We start from the raw sequence: 18,393 nt of genomic DNA, 5'->3' as shown, positions 1-18,393 counted from the left end.
GCTCCAAAATGGTCAGAGGGACGGGTGCAGGAATATATGCACTCAGACCCAGATAGGGAGCTTTCAAGCATAAATTTTTGCGATAATGAGGTGTTTAGCAGAGAATGTACGTACAGGTTATAAACATTAGCTCATATACATATAAGTATATTATCTGACAGTCAAGAAACAGAGTTCATTGACCCGGAGCCCTTCTGTAATACATCTTCCAGTATGGTCAGGGGGCTCTGGGCAAATGGACTGACCCAGAACACAGGAAATACTGGGCTTCAAGGCCAGGGCAACGCCATGCGAAGGAACTTATGGAGTGTCGTTTGAAAGAAATAACGAATGGGTTGCTGAGCTTGAATAAAATTCGGTTCAGGAAAGTGACGGCACTTATAACGGGACACTGTCAGGAAAGGTCTGTAAAAGCTTATAGACAGTCCGGTCTACCGAAGATGTGACTCGGAGGATGAAACTTCTCTGCATATTCCAGGATTTGCATGTGTAGAATGACGCTCCTGAGAAAACCCTATTTGGAATAGAATTAAATGTTTAAATAATTAATAGAAAAACATACCTAATTTGTTTGGACTTTGTAAAAAGGACAAAACTTCTTGGTGAATGGGGTTGAGTAGTGGGACGCACAATAGGCATAATAAGGCCGCGGTGCTATAAGACTTGATTAGAACCAACCACTAGACGAAGAAGAAGGAGCAGACCAATTTTAAACAAATTTTCCAATACGAAGTAAATGCCAGAAATTAAGAAAACACTTTTATGTCGACTTAGTGTTTATTTATTATTTCATTTTCATATTTATCTTTTTACTTACAAGAACTAAGTGAGTTTTAATCTTCGTTCGTTTTATATACGGAGCTTTCATAAGTCATTACAAGCCAAGTTAGCAGCAGTAATTTTATTTCCTTCGCTTTGGCAATTAAATTCTAGTAAAATTAAATATTATTAAAACAGTAAGATCAAGGTTACAGTAAAAGACAACATTTTGTATCACTAGTTGCTGATTGGTGTAATTTTTCACGAGATTTGTAGGCTATTGATTATATATTATACAGAGTGTCCCGGAAATGGTGGGTAATCTCTCGGATATGGATAGATAATGAGAAAATAATGTCACAAGTTCATATAAAATTTTTTCCTCCGGGCTCACCCTGTAGAGTTATATTAGCTCTTGAAGTTGAGAATTAAAAATGTTTTTTTTTTTGCTGTAACTTTTGAAATTTTCAATAAACTTTGATTTCGTTGTGACATATACTTTTTGGTGAAATAAAAAAATCTATAATAACATTTCAAAAACATGCTCAAAAATGCAAAAAAATTAAAAATGACTTGCAACAATGTATTTTTCAGTTATTGTTGATAATTTGTTTAAATTAAAAAACATTCAAAAACTGATTACTTGTTTGACGTCAACTTCCGCCAGAAATCCCAATGATACAATTTTTCATAACTTTTCAACCTCCCAAATCAACCCTCCGCCGCCCCTGCTCACGCATTTATTTTTGTTTTCGTTTATCATAAGCCCCTTTACCATTTCCACTTATACAAGTCCAGGTAACAATTTTCTTTTTTTTCCCTCTAAATGAGTTATTTTGATCGGTCTAAGAGCTTATCTTCGTGTTCCATATTTTTTATATTAATCATGACAAATTGATTGCTGAATTTTCATTTTCCTTGACTATAAAAATGTCACATTTCAACTCAGTTCAATTATATCAATATTTTAAACCAAAAAAAGTGTAGCCAAGGTATTATGATAAAAAAAATATGTCTCCATTTTTGGTAGATCTACTACGAAAACCGTTATCTGCATTTTATTTGCACTTCAATCAAGTTGATGTAGTTCTATTAAATGAACTGCAAACTGATTTAAAATCATTACATTACAATATTTCTGATAAAATTTCCAAACTCAAGAGAAACTTATTCAAACAAAAGAATTTGTATATATCGCAATTGGTAGAAAAACAAAAGTATTTTTGAGACGGCGATTTCGGTACCAGTTACGAGTAAAAGACATTTGACCTTTGGCATTCTATTTATTATATATATCAACAGTTATCTATGTTTACCATTAAGTTCATATCTCTACTACAATATAAGAATATTTATTCCAAGTACTGAATTACTTCCACAGAATTTTGAACTTGAGCATAATCAGATTTATGTTGACTTGTAATTTCCGATAAATATTTATGTGTATCATTAGGCGGTCATATATCATAAAATATATCATATGTTAACTGCGAGGATTTCCCATAAGTAAAATAAGGGTGTCCCAATATGCACGCAGGATTTCATATGAGGAAAAAAGATTTTATCATTTAAAAAGTTTGCAGTGTTTTTAAAGGGTAGGCATTGCCATTAAATATGATAGAGGATATCGGATGGACAGATGTTCTCCACTCATTCGACATACTCGACTTCTTTTAAAAAAATTCTGTATCTCGCATACCTACGACTGAATTCCGTTGTTAATTCCCCCAAATTTCTGGCCAGTTAATTTATAGTCACGTGACATGAATTGTCCAGTAAATTTCTGCCGTAACAACTGGATAGTTGGAAGTGACACCTTCCTGCTGGAACCATATGTAATCCAAATCCATTCCATCCAAATGAGGCGACAAAAAGTTCAATAACATCTCTCGATATCGTTCTCCATTGACAATCACTGCGTTTCCAGTCTCATTTTCAACAAAGAATGGACCAATCATCCCACTAGAGTAAAATTCACATCACACTGTCACTTTTTGGATATACAGTGGTCCTTCTTAAATGTCCTGAGGATTGTCTCTGACCCAGATTCTACAGTTTTGCTCGTTCACATACCCACTAAGATGGAAATGCGACCCGTCGCTAAAGATGATTTTTTAAGCAAAATCATCGCCCAATTCGTTGATTCTCCAATCAACGAATGTCCGGTGCGTTAAATTGTCGTCTGGTTTCGATTCCTGGGTTAGCTGAATCTTGAATGGATGCAGATGCAGATCTTTTGTTAAAATCGACTGCATTGTGCTTTTTGAAAAATTTAATTGCAGTGATCGACTGCGTACTGAGGTTACGGGATTTCCGCCACACTTCCACTCGTACCTAATGATATCATGGGATTTCATGAAGGTGGAATTTTTATAAATATTTTTTTTGATTTTACATTAATTTTACAATAATGGATTTGTTTCAGAAATCGATTATAATCATCCCACTTATTGACATCAAAACTATGCAAGTCGTTTTACATTACCGACAAAAAATATGGAGTGAATTCTTTGGGTATTGTGTTGGAATGCGTCCTAAAAAACATGGCTTACCAGAAATTCTTCATCAAAAAATATTGATAGAAAAAGTGTATCATTCATTCTGTAGGAAAGTTCTTAAGAAAATTACCATTTTTTTTTTAAGTATCCGAATTCAGAAATGGTCAGTGTTTCCGCAGCTCTGTATCCAAAGCTGAAATACTGAAGAAAACAGTCAGTGATAGAATATATTCTCGCAGTTCTACGCCTGTTAAACTGTTATGCGAAAAAAATTCTGTTCCAAGAATAGAAACTTCTGTAAAAGTTAAGTGTACAGTGTGTTAAAGTTCATATTCATATACATTTCCCCTACTATTAAAGGGTAGATAAAGATCTACCCTTGCGGTTAAAATACTGCTTGATCTCTATATTTGAGTTGTATAAAGCACACTTTAGCATTTATTATAGAAAAAAAAGTACTTTGGTTCTTAAAATTGAAAACAGAAATGCGTGAGCGCATTGGAATCGAATGTTTTCTCCCTGCGTTTATTAAAACCTTGATCTTTTGCAAAGTTGAAAATTTGGTGAGGCTTTATAGCATTGAATATAGTACCAACATAAAATATTAATATCAGTTATCACTAATCCTTTGACTAGTAAAGACACTGTTTTAGTACGAGTTTTGCGTGGATTTCGATTTTTTCAATGCAGTTTCCAATAAATTTCAAGAAACTTTCCCAAACTATACACAAATTTTACCGATGTTTCGAAATTTTTCGAAAGATCAGCCGTAGCAGACGAGACGACGCTAATAGAGCACACGACCGACCGCGGAGACACCGCCAATAGCATGCAAAAGCGTGAAAAATTCCACCTCAGTTCGGATTTTTGAAATTAAAATAGGTAAAATTACAAAATCAGTTACAATCCAGGAACACTTTGGAGACGGCCATCATTCATGAAGGCGTTTTTCAAGGACGCGAAATTCAAAATTCAACGCGAAAACCACTGCAGGACACTTGCGGACCCAGCCTGGAATATGTTCGAACGTCAACTCGGGTACCCTGAAGTTTGTTAACCAGGGATGGATACCTGGCCAGAACATTAGTGCGCTCCAAATTTTTGCTTTTGCATTATATAGAGCTATCGCTATTGCTTTAGTTTATTGTAAATTGATAACAAAATTTCAATAAATCCAACAATTTTTACAAATTCAAGTCTGTGTTAAAAATTTCCAAAAAACTTTTAACGAAATCTACGCTCACGGCCTAGATCAAAGCTCTAGTAGACCATAGCGTCCAGGAGTTTCTGACACTGCGACGAAGATCCTAAGGGATACAAGCTCTCACACTACAAACTATTGAAGCTCCTGGTACTTTCTGGAGAAATCACAAACGTTTAGAGCTCAGGCAAAGCCAAAAAAACAGTGAAACAGAAACAAGTATCAGACTCGCAGTGCCAAACAAACCAATAGTGCAAAGTGCCTCAAAAATCAATAGCATCCCTAGGTCTAAAGTGTGTTTTAGGCGGTAAGAATAGATCGTGGATCATTATACCAAGGCTAAGCATCTCGCCATCAATGGAGGAAGAGCGAGAAGGGCGGCGTACTCGTACTCAAGCGTCCGATGAAGTTGGCGTGAAGAGGGAGACGTGCAATCATCCTGTTCGCCTCTTCACTGGCGAGTGGGCAAACTAACCTCCCGGCACCGCAGGTAAAATACGAGAATTTAGGTAAAACTATCGCTCAGTCCAGTAATAGATCTATGGAGGTGCAAGGCACAGATAAGAGATGCAAATAATCAAAATCCACGACAAAAATTATCACTTATAATCTCCCCAGTGCTTGAATTATTTCTGGAAATTTTTCCGAAGGAACGCATTTTTTGAAAATTTTCCCCAGTCGCAGACGAGGGAATTTTCTTCTGAATTCAAGGACGTGGGGGATTCCATACGAAAATTTTACAACCAAAATTTATTTTAAAAATTTGACATGTTTCATTTGGAAACTTATTTCGCCAAAATAAAGTTGGCTTGACAGGTAGACATTGTTTTGTGGTGCATGACATGAATGGCTCGTTTTGGAAATGAAAATTCCGAAAACATGAAAGCAGAAGTGGCAAATTTAACTCGCCAAAATACGAAGAAGTCGAAATTAAGCGTATGGAGGCAGTTTCTAGTTTTTTGTACGGAAAGATCCTACAATGTTGAAGATCCAACAATATCGATGACTGCGTTAGCATCAATTTTTGAAGATTATGCGTTTAATATGAAAACGAAAAATTCTGATGATTACAAAGAATCTGTCGTTAAGGTAAATTACATACTTTTAGATTATTTGACAAAAAAAAAGCAAAAAAAATATTGAACCGCTAAAATTATTTTCTTGTTTTGTTTTAGGTTGTGTGGAACTCTACCGCAAATATTTACCTTTGCAATACAATTCACTTAGTATTACTAAAATAGAAGGAAAGTATGTTTTTGTAGAAAAGCGATGTCTATGGCAGTTTATCAAAGATTCTTATTAAAACATAAAAAAAACATTCCTTTCAATTTAGTAATAAAAAAGGCATTTCATTTTTTAATTAAAATATTTATCTTTGCAACACAATTCACTTATTATTACTAAAATAGAAGGAAAGTAAGTTTTTGTGGAAACCCGATGTCTATAGCAATATATCAATGATTCTTAAAAAAACATAACTACAATCAAGTAGGCTTAGGCTTGTGATGTCAAAATCGTCTTCGTTATACGTCACATTGACAGTCATTTTCTCTAGCTTCTAATTGTTTACAATTAAATCATGGCAGTGAACAACTAAAAAACTAATTTAAAGCATAGTATATGTAATTTTTGCACCAAAATAGGGGACATTCTTATGTCTCATAAAAATTTAAAGTATTTGCCATATTTACTGAAAAAAACTGGAATCAATCCGCATCAAGAAAACCTTTTCGCAGCTATTCAAAAGATTTTGGAGTAAAATATCCCATCTTTTTTACGTAAAACTAGGGCTCATCAGAACAAAATTTCATCAAATTATTACATATATTTTATGAAACACAAACATCTGATGGAAATGAAAAATAAAGGTAATAATTATGCTCCTAGTTTCTCTCCGTTGCGAAGAGAAGAGTTCCAGCCAGAATTTCAAAAACATTTAGCGTTAATAGAAGAAATCTCGGAACAAATATCTGGTAAATAATTATTTGTATCTATTATTTTAAAATAAATAAAAACATTACAAAGCAAAATTCTGGATAGGTACTGATTTTTGAACCATATGATAGCTGTCAAAAAAAATGTCCCCTTATTAATTTTGTTTGCTTAAATTAAAACGATATCCATCAACTCTGAGTTGCTATACACCGAAGCCATTTTTGACACTAACTACTAAAAAACGGATGTAAATAACACAGATAACAGGTAAAAAATACCGCAACGACGGATTTCAGTATTAGGAGTCACATGGCTCTCCACGCGTAATGCGAATGACGCTAGAGACTACAGTTGTCCAGCTATGTAGTGGTTTAATGTGCTATAACTTCAATATTTTTTTTCTTAGAAACTATAAGGATTTTACAAAAAATTTTTTTTACAATATTGACTCCATTTCTCATGCCGCATCTATTCCCAATTTTTTTTGGATAAGTTGTGAATCACCCTGTATGTATTCTCTGATAGTCAAGCTGCAATTAAAGCTTTAGCCGCACACAAGCGGCAAGGAAATTTATTGACACTTCATCTACGAAACGGTTTCATTTTATTTCTTCCGAAAAGCAAAAACTATGGAAATTTATTAAGTCATTCAAAAACACTGGCGTGTCGTGAAACATTCAAAATTACTTCTAAAAAAAGTATCTCCTTTTCTTCATTTATTAGCAACTCACTTTAAAATTTTCATGAAAAGAGTTTTATAGATGATAGAAATATGAGTAATATGAATATGAATATAATCTCTAATTAACAAAGCAAACTGTCATTAATATTGAAGACCTATCATCTACGTAAAATTATCCAAAAATTTCCGGTTCAAAACGAAATAAAGGTTTAAGAAATACTAGAAACTATACACTATCACGGAAGTGGAATTTGCGAATAATTAATACTAGCTAATTCTGCCAGCAGAGATTAGATATTTCCCACTATTTGAAGGTTGTGGACCTTTCTGATATATATTTAAATATATCTACTTAATAATAATAATAATAATAATAATAACACAACTTTATTTCAAAATAACAGTGCAATGTACAAAACAGTAGTGTAGTTTACACCATCAGATGAAATAGTAGTCAAAAATATAACAATAACAAAACAAAACAAAGAAAACATAGATGGNAATACTTATAATAATAATAATAATAATAATAATCGTCTTTATTCATTCCATTACAAAGTTGATAACAAACATTACATACAAACATACAAAAATAAAAGAACAAGTGGAATGACAGGTGAAGTTCAGCTACAGCTGCTTTTCAACTTAACCTTAAGAATATTACATAACAATAAATGTATTTGCCTCTAAGTCATGTGCTCCTGTTACACAAATTATATATTTGCCCATCTCAAATTAGCCAGATAAAAAAATCATTGATATCCAAATTTCAGTAATAAAATACAACGTATATTAAAGGTGTAAGTTTGCAACAAGTGATTTTAATCTTTCTTTGAAGTTAATTAAAGCAAAATTTTTAATCCCATTTGGTAACTGATTATACAACTTTGGGGCTAAATATGAAAAACTGCGAGTAAAGGTGGCAGTTTTATGTTTGGGGGTTACCAGGGTATTTCTATTATGTGAAGATCTCTTATTGTTTACATTACCAAATTTAATTAATTTATTATATAAGTAAGTAAGTGTACTAGTGGTGAGTATTTTATATGTAAAGCATATAAAATAATATTTGAACATATCAACGATTTTTAACCACCCAGCATCTTTATACTTGTGACTTATGTAATCGAATTTCCTGATACCATAAGAAAAACGTATACATGAATTTTGCAATCTCTGGAGTCTGGATCTATCAATCTGTAATAGATTTGGACCATACACAACATCACAATAAGATAATTTAGAAATAATTAATGATTCACATAATTGTAGTTTTAAATTTTGATTCATCACTTGTCTTTGTGGGTATAGTTGTTTTAAAGTATTATAAAACGTTTTTAACAACTGATTTATGTGCATAGTGAAACGTAGATCTGAATCGAACCAGTCATAAATTTTTGCATTCACCAATTATATCCAATGTATCATTGTTTAAAATAATTTTTAAGGATTTTTCCACTGCTAATCTCCTTTGTTTAGGGCCAAACAATAAAACATGCGACTTATTTGGGTTTAATTTTAATCTCTGCTCAAGAGATAACTTATAAAGTGATTGAGTAAAGTCTTGATTGATTTTAGTATTAGCATCTCTGCGATCGTCGAAACTAAAACCAGAATATAATTGAGTATCGTCTGCATAGTGATGTATATTACAAAAAGAAACAACTTCATAAAAATCTGAAATATATATAGAAAATAGCAAAGGGCTTAAAATAGACCCCTGTGGGACTCCATATTGAACAGGTAATGGTTTAGATACTTTGGATTTTAGATGTACCCTTTGAGTTCTAGAATAAAGAAAATTTTCTATGAGAGCGGTGGACCGTGTATCAAACCCAAAATAGTTTAATTTCTTACATAATAGTTTATGGTCCAAAGTATCGAACGCCTTACTGAAATCTAACAAAATTAAACAGGTGACTTTGCAGTTATCAGTATTACGAAGTATATAATCGACTACTTGAGATAAAGCTGTAACAGTGCTGTGATTTGATCTAAACCCTGATTGAATTGGAGGAATAATATTATGTGCTAAAACATATTCATTGATCTGTTTATATATAACCATTTCCAAGATCTTTGACATAACCGGCAGTATACTTATAGGACGTAAATGTGAAATTTCTGATGGAGTAGATATTTTTGCAAGCGGTAAAATAGTGGAATGCTTCCAAGCTGATGGAAATGTCGAAGTAAAAATTGCTGTGTTAATTATATGTGTCATATAATGAATTAAGTGTGTACTTACTATAATAAGTATCTTAATTGATATGCCGTCTAAACTTACAGACTTTGGTTTAATTTTATAAATAAGTCTTAATATAGTATCACTATTTATAGTTTTAAACGTAAAAGGTTTTTCCTAGGTGAACTTTTGTATTTATCTTCAGAGATTTTATAATCTTTGTTATCAATATTATCATTGTTAATAAAATAAAAATTGATGTCATCAACGTTGCATATAGAGTGTTATATAACAAATTTTAATGAAAATATCTCGATAACCATCGTTAACGAAAAAGAGTAACTTTTTTATGAAAAGAAGGACGTTCTTTTATGTTTTCAATACACAATGTCCGTAATTCTAAAGACAAAAAAAAATCCGCTGTATATCAACGGAATAGGGCATAACTGACGTCCTATACAAGCAACGTGAAAATTAGTTCATTCTTATTTGTCGTGTCAAAAAACATAATAGTGACAATTTTTTTTGATTATACTCTGATAGTTTTTAAAATTGTTGAAAAATTTCAAAATAAAATTTAAACATTGAACGCCCTGTATCTTTGAAACCAGCAATATTTGCATAAGGCATATTTGTCTCAATCGACTTATTTTGGCCATTTTTCCTAACCTTTCCTAACCTTTCACAGACACCTTGTATAGAAATGTAGGTAGTAAGTAATTCTACATCAAGGGCCTTCTTTACTGATTCTTTCCCGTTGGATGTGGTACTTTTTGGTACAAATCAAAGGGTTGGTGAATATTTGCCAATTGTAACGGCAATGACTTGCATTATTTTCAGACATTTCACAAGTTTAACAATTGAAATATTATTCGTTCTGAGTTTTGGATTTGGCCCATAAACATAAAATATTCGCCTGAATTAACAGTAGTGAACAATTATTTTCCATGGATTGTGAATCGTCTGGGAGAATTTAGTGCGTACATGCAATAAATATTGGCGTATTTGCCAAGTACGTTCGTCATTCGATACAGGCTATAAAAAATCTGCAAAAAATAATTTTAGGATATCCCAATGTATAAATCACCAAGAAGTATGTAACCAATTATGAATATACAGGCTGTTACAAATTCGCTTCTCACTACAGGGATCTCGAAAACAGTAAGAGATACAAACTAGCTTAAATGGGGGCAAAGTTGCGTAATCAGGGAACCGACATTATGCCTCTAAAAAATCAGGGATAATAATTTTGGAAATCCGTTTTTGTTTCATTTCAGTCTTATTTGAGGTGATATTGAAAAAAGAAGAACACTTTCTCATGGCCACTTTTTGCCCTCTATCGAGGTTCAAAAACTAATCAAGTTAGCCTTGATTTTTTAGAGGCATCCCCTGATTACGCAACTTTGCCCCCATTTAAGCTACTTCGTACCTCTTACCGTTTCCGAGATCCCTGTAGTGAGAAGCGAATTTGTAACAGCCTGTATAGCCACCTAAATTTGATATGCAAATGATAATACATTTTTACGTCCATTTAAATATACTATGAAATCTAGTTACATGTAATTGGCCACGTTGCATAATCGAATCGATGAAACGTAAAACACATCATTTATTGTCGATTTAATAATTTCTTTATAGAAATTATTCTATGAATAAACATTAGCAAATACCTCTGCGAATCATTTATTTATCCACATCCGCGAGATGTTTTGAAATACTACTATAATTTAATAATAACGGGAAATAAAGATACATTTTAAATAAAGAAAGTGTTTTAATATAATCTTTACAAATACAGTGTTGGTCAACTAAAATGACATAGCAAACGCAAACGGTTTCCAACTACCAGAATAAGCCAGAAAAAGTATGTAAACAAAACGTACCTATTGGAAACAAACAAGAATTAAAAACTGTCAGTAATAAACAATTGTCAGCTAATTTAATGTGTGTTCAGACGAATCTGAAATGCAATGAAATTATTAACCTGACAAAGGATATGAGCGATAATTTGCCAAACCAACCTACGGAGAAATGTGAGGCTGATATAAAAAATGATTGGAACCATGTGACGTACAAAAATCATAAAAGGAAAAATATAATAATCGGTAATAATAAGGATTACTGTGTAAAAGGAGTAAAAAAGTTCGCTTTTTTACACGTTTGTCGAATTGACATGAATACATCTTCTGAGGATTTACAACAATTGTTAGTAAAATCATTTCCAGAGGTCCAGTGTGAGAGTATAAAATCAAGGTACCCAAGTTTATATTCATCTTTTAAAGTGACCATTTTCGATGAAAATTTCCGAAAAGCGATGGATCCAAGACTATGGCCTGACGGTGCTTGTATCAGCAAGTTTTTTTACAAGAGGACAGCGGCTCCGTCACAAAGTAGTATATAATCCTACGAAGTCTGAATACTACTAAGTTGAATGCAATTGAGTCGGAATATCTTTTATCTCGTAGTTCTACAATTAAAATTATATGCCTTACCGAAACATGGGCTAATTTAAATTCTATTAATTCTTTTCATATCAATAACTTTGCATTGAGTAGTTCTTACTCTCGAACAGAACATAAGGGCGGTTGTGTTGCAATATGGACCAAAAAAGGTATTGACTCAATAGGTATTGACTTAAATGAATTTTGTAGGGAGAAGCATGTTGAAATTTGCGCTGTGAAATATATGAACAAATCGCAATCTAGCTTTATTGTCGTAAATTGTTATAGGTCTCCCTCGGGTAATATTGATAGCTTTCACACAGTACCATTTATGATGTTATGAACTTTTTATATTCTATTAATCGTAACTTAATATTGTGTGGTGATTTAAATATTGATAGCTATAATGATTTTAATTCAAAGGAATTTTGTGAGTTGTGTGATGTATTGTCAAGTTTTAATTTTAGACCCCTTGTTAAATGGCCCACTCGGATAACGGATGTCACTATGACTACAATAGATCACATTTTTAGGAATATTGATAGCGTGGGCACCTGCTGTGTATTTGATAATTTTATTTCTGACCATCGTACAGTGCTTTTTGAAACAAAGAATTTCGAATATTCAAATACTAAATCTCTCATTACTTTTGACAGACAATTTTCTAACGATAATGTACTGAATTTTAAGCGTGAGCTTGACAATATTTATTGGTCTGGGCTATATGAATTGAATCATATTGAGGAAGCATTTAATTTCTTTTATGATGTATTTTTAATAGTATATAATAATTGTTTCCCTATTATTAAGTGCCGCAAAAGTAATGGACGACCTGATAGAAACTGGGTAAATAAAGAAATAAAGTTATCTAGCGCAAGATTAAAAAATTTATACTTTATTAAAACTAAATTTCTTGAACTTACCAAAATGTATAAATTGGAAAAGAAAAAACACGAACTCTTAATATCAAATATAAAGAGAAATTATTATCAAAACAAAATATTCTCATCAGATAATCCATCAAAAAGTGCTTGGAGTGTAGTGTCTGAATTATCAAATAAAAATAAATGTCCAAACAATTTTTCCATATGTGAAAAGGGGGAAACTACTGATGATTCTCAGATAATAGTCCGTTGGACATTACTCGTACTATAAATAAAAAACTTAATGATATGCGCTTACATGATCCTTTTCACACAGATAACATACCGTCGACTTTTACGACTTCCACAATGTTTCTGCATCCTATTCTTGAAATCGAACTCTTTGATATTATTAAATTCAAATTAAAAAATAAATGGTCAGTTGGTCCTGATGATATTCCCTTACAGATATTTAAAAAAGTGAGTTATAACATCTTAAAACCTTTAGTATTTTTGATAAATCTATCATTTGTAAATGGCTGTTTTGCCAGTAAACTTAAAGTTAATAAAGTCACACCAGTTTTTAAGAATGGCGACGCTACGTCACTAGACAATTATAGACCAATATCAATTTCATCCCCATTTTCAAAGATCTTTGAATACGCTTTTTTGGATAGACTTATTAAGTTTTTGAATAAACATAACATTACATCTCATGACCAACATGGTTTTCAGTCAGAGAAATCAACAAATACTGCAATTCATTCCTTTTACGAAACTGTTTTAAAGTTTATTGAATCTGGTAAGTGTCCACTGGGAATATTCTGTGACTTAAGTAAAGCGTTTGATTGCGTTAATCATAGTATTTTACTTGGCAAATTATCAGAATATGGAGTGCGAGGACGATCTTTAAAATGGATAAAATCATTCCTAAACAATCGTGAACAGTATGTAGGTATAAAACATAAGTCGCATTCTTGTTTAAGTTATATAAGTTCTGAGAAATTATCATCCAATCTAGGGGTACCTCAGGGCTCTGTGTTGGGCCCTGTATTGTTTTTACTATATATAAACGATATACCTGCTGTTTTATCTAATGTTCACATCACAATGTATGCGGATGATATATCTTTTCTTGTTGCAGACAGTGATTGGTATGTATTGGAGAATAGATGTAATTTTCTTTTAAATGATCTACATCAGTGGTTTAATAAAAATAATGTTTATATGAATCCGGCAAAAACTCGCTCGGTAACATTTCATAATCGCCAAAAATCGGTTAGCAACTTAAGTTTGAGAATTAATAATAGCCCTATCAATAGCGAATGTCAAGTAAAATTTTTGGGAATTAATTTTGATAAAAACTTATCTTGGAGATATCACTGTTCCAGTCTTTGTTCCAAACTGAATTCCGTATGTTATCTGTTTCGAAATCTTCAAAAAGTGCTTACGACACAACAGCTTATAGATTTATACCATTCTCAAGTGAGAAGTAGGTTAGCATATGGCATCTGTTTTTGGGGTGGGTCTACTATGACTAATGATATATTTTTATGTCAAAAAAAAATATTAAGATGCATTGCAAATGTTGGTCGTTTGTGTAGGAATTTATTTAAGAATTACCGTATTTTAACATTACCGGGTTTATATATATTTGAATTAACTGTGAATATATTCAAAAATGAAACTAAATTTATTAATAATATCGACTCTCGTCAGGTTAGTACCCGCCATCGACATGATTTTTATATACCTTTTAGGAAACTAAATGTCACTAAAAATTCACCAAGCTGTTTGGGCCTTAAGATTTTTAACAAGTTACCAGGTGACATAAAAGACTGTAATACCTTATGTCTGTTTAAAAAACAACTGAAATTTTTCTTATTGGAACTATGTCCATATAGCTTGAATGAATATTTTGGATGAAATTGTGTATTTTGACTTCTTTTTTACTTGTATGTGCATTTTATGGCTTGTCGTATTGGTTTTTAGGTTTTCTTTGACACATCCTTATACAATTGTACATATTGTCTCTGGGAATAAATCAGATTATTATTATTATTAGCATCAATATTTAGTAAAATAATTTTTTTCTTAAAAAACACTCAAACGCAGTTTCATTTCGTTTTCAAGGTACACTTTAAGCAGAGTTGCTACTTCCTCAAAAGTTCGAATTCAATAATTTTATAATAAATGGGCTAGTTTAAGATTAAAATTCGTTATTCTGGTAACGTAATAGAAGCTCTGTTCAAAGGTTCAAAATATTGTACCCAGCTTATTTTAAAACGAACACTTTATTATACGGTCCTAGAAAGATTAAGACACATCTTGACTACAGACTCCTGGGATGAATATAAAACAGTTTAGATCAAATTAATCTTGTCTGTTAGTTTTAGATGCGCAATTGCAATATTTCTATACTAGCATCAGTAGCATCGCAGCTCGTTCTCTGTCTGAACGTCGACCGATGAATTCGGTCATTAAATAGGATCGAGTACAGATAATTTATGAAATAGGTATGAATAAGGTCAAGTAGAGGTAATTTGCTCATATAATAATATAAAACCTTCATTAAATAGCTATATTTACCAGACAGAGGGTATAGTCGTTCCGAAGTTAGTTGAACATGTAAAAAAACGTCTGGCAATAAAATTTAATGACTTTCATATGCGTCCCTAAAAAAGTTTTCTGCTAAAGGTACAAAATTATAATAATTTGTATATAATGTGTAGAAAATTTCTACACACCTCCACGTTTAGTTCGACCAGATCTGTATATGGGTACGGCTAAATAAATATGGGAACAAGTTTTTCAAATATTTCAAAGCCGAGTTACTGCGTCAGCGACCGAACCTGGTACATACTGTCAACCTCTTGGTTCTTCAATTGATTTTGGAAAGACTAAACCTTATTCGATGGAAAGACTATACCAGCGTTACTATTAAGGTGACCTATCTTTGTCACTCCCACTGCGGACTTTCTTTTTGACCTGGGCATGTCGCGGATAAGATGAATTTAATTGAGCTGTATATGGTACAGCCGAGAACGAAAAAAATTCTAACATAAAAAGTGAAAAAAGGTTATAGTGTGAAACTTTCTATTATTTACAGTTGTACTATAATTTCTTTAATGCATTTTCTAAAACTCTTTTAGCTAGAGACATAATTTTTTTTATTCAGGTCTTTGTTCCTATAACTGTATTATATTCCACGCCTTTCGCTGTTTAATTATTTTTTTATCTGTTTTTATATAACTTGCAATTTTTTAAGCAAAAAATTTTTATTATTGGAGATATGGACTTTTAAATCAACACCTTGTATTTCAGACCGAAAATGTATCTTTTTATTTTTCTAAATTCATAGCAAATATAAAAATTTGACAACAGACAAATTTTTTAAAATTTTCTATATTTAAATGTACAGTACAAAATGTATCTTTTTATTTTTCTAAATTCATAGCAAATATAAAAATTTCACAACAAACAAATTTTTTTAAATTTTCTATATTTAAATGTACAGTAGATAGACATACGCGTATATACAGGATGTTTCAGAAAGGCCTCCCGTAAATAGGGTGATAGTACGACAAAAAATCTTTGTCTTATGAACTGTATGTCTATCCTTTTGTTTTCGAGATAAATAGCGACAAAATAAAAATTTTCAATAGTATTTTTACGAAAATTTCCAAACGATCCGAAATATTTTTATGAAATTTGGTATTCCGGGTTTTTAAGGATGCCAAAGTATAATTATTTTTTGTATATTTCATAGTTTTGTATATTTCATAGAGGGCGCTAGTTATGCTACACGCCTATTACATTTTAAGTTCTAATCTTTTTAAGGTTAAGTTTTTTACCATTCGGGCTGCAATTTCTAATGTACAATTTTATTTTCTAAAAATAATGTACTCTTGTTAGAACTTCCTAATATGGACGGTTTTCGAGAAAAAAGGCGTTTAACTGAACTCTTACAATATTACGGTGTATAAAATAAGTGACTTTTCTCAAAGTAGACTTATGTCAAAACTTATTGATGGATGTCTCATAAACAATTCATACATTCTTAGTATATTTTAAACTCTAATTAACTTTTCATGAAAATTTTAGTGACTGTAATTAGTCATTACTAACTACAGTCACTAACAGTCAAAAAATACCTTCTAGAGGTTTGGCAGTCGCATTAAGGGACACTCTGTATAGTTAAACTTCGCCATCAAATAACTCCATTGCTTCAGTGTGGACAATGGTCATTAGACAAAAAATTTCACCGCTATATAAAATACCATATAGAATATATTATATCCTTAGGCTAACTACTACTACTAATAATAAGGAATTTCAATTTTACTTCAAAGTATTTATGTACCAAATTGCATTTAAAAATGCCAAAGGCATTTCCTTAGCAGGAATATTAATTTTATAATAATATAATGTAATGTGAAAAGACTTGACCGAACAATATTGTTTTCTAAAGAATCAGTAAATCATCAATTTGTCACGTAATCTCTAATAATAAAAATTGAATTTTATGCTCAAGCTAATTGTTCTGCCTAACTTTTTCTAGTACATATTTTAATAATTTTTTTTTGTATGAACATCAACAAAAAAATAAGTACCATTTGATATTTTTGATAAACTTTGGCACACGGGCGTTTTGAGGGATCTTAATTATAAAATATTTGTCGAATTTTTGATAAAAAATATACAGTTTCTTAAAGTTTAGGTTTATAAAATGACCACATAGGAAGAGAATAAGATTAGAATAAGAACATAGAAACGATTTATGTATTTTATAACAAAATATAATACGATTATAAACAAATTCTGTAATAATTATATTTTTTAACTCAATATAACATATAAATATGAAATTAAATACAGAAAAATTAATATAATTTTGGTTATATCAAAACATTATTTGTTGAATTTATAGAATTTTCTTACTTGTTAATAGAATTCAATTTAATTTAAAATGATGTAATTTTTAAAACACTTTTTCTGTTACCTTTTTATTTATAATTCATATAAATTTTACTGGGTTCTTTAAACATGTTTCAAAGACATGCAATATATATTTTTAGATGTGATTTTTTGCACCAAAAAATAAAGAAATATGCAAATAATTATACTCACTTTAGGATTTCCCATCATACTTCTATCATCCACAACAAACTGAGCACTATTTATATATTTATGTGTAGATAAATCTTTCAGGAAGACACTTTTTTGTTAAAGGTGATAACACTATGAGTGGAACATTTCGAACTGACTTTGTGTTGGGTTGCTAGTGCGTTTAACATATTAGTCTTATCAGCGTAAAGTTAATGATGTTATTTCCACGATAAAGAATTTGTTGCACATCTCGGCTGTTTGTTATTTAGATTATTTAATTAATTGCATTTATACGGGATAAATGAAAACGAGAGAGTAACCTCCATTTAATGGTTTTTGCTCTTTGGCAGTCGCCATAACTAAAACTTGTTCTGTCACTAACAAGTCTAATTTAAGTTTACCTGGAAGGTCAAGTTAAATAAGACAAGAATTATAAGTTGCATATGGTTAACAGATTACCTTTTAAAAGTTATTAAAAATTTATAATTAAATTTTCTCTTTATTCTTATCTTTAAGTACGCACTGGAATTACATATAGGTATAAAAAATTATTTTGCTATTTGTACTTGTTAAACCCGCTGAACCGCTTTCTTTTTGAGGAAAAACTGGAAAATTTTAAATAGATCCGTCAATTTTTCTTCATTTGTCAAGTAGACGTGTAATAGTAACGTTAATAATAATAAATAAGTTTATTGCCCAATAGACTAGTGCAGTTGCATG

The 18,393-nt window shown here is 31.4% G+C and overlaps 1 protein-coding gene across 2 annotated transcripts in view; it reads right to left on the bottom strand.

Annotated features, from left to right (window-relative positions):
* LOC108910285 (leucine-rich repeat-containing protein let-4) overlaps positions 1-18,010 on the bottom strand; it is a 35,327-nt gene extending 17,317 nt beyond the window's left edge. Inside the window, exon 1 of one of the 2 annotated variants that reach the window (XM_018714848.2) lies at positions 17,695-18,010. In XM_018714848.2, coding sequence (XP_018570364.1) covers positions 17,695-17,712 — 18 coding nt within the window. In that variant the 5' untranslated portion in view covers positions 17,713-18,010. The remainder of the gene's footprint in view (positions 1-17,694) is intronic. The other variant, XM_018714845.1, reaches the window with a different exon arrangement.
* Positions 18,011-18,393: the final 383 nt, after the last annotated feature.

The sequence above is a fragment of the Anoplophora glabripennis genome, unplaced genomic scaffold (genome assembly GCF_000390285.2).
Source record: "Anoplophora glabripennis isolate ALB-LARVAE unplaced genomic scaffold, Agla_2.0 scaffold386, whole genome shotgun sequence".
Classification (NCBI taxonomy): domain Eukaryota; kingdom Metazoa; phylum Arthropoda; class Insecta; order Coleoptera; family Cerambycidae; genus Anoplophora; species Anoplophora glabripennis.
The sequence above is the reverse complement of the archived record's forward strand: the minus strand, read 5'-3'. Positions and strand labels throughout refer to the sequence as shown.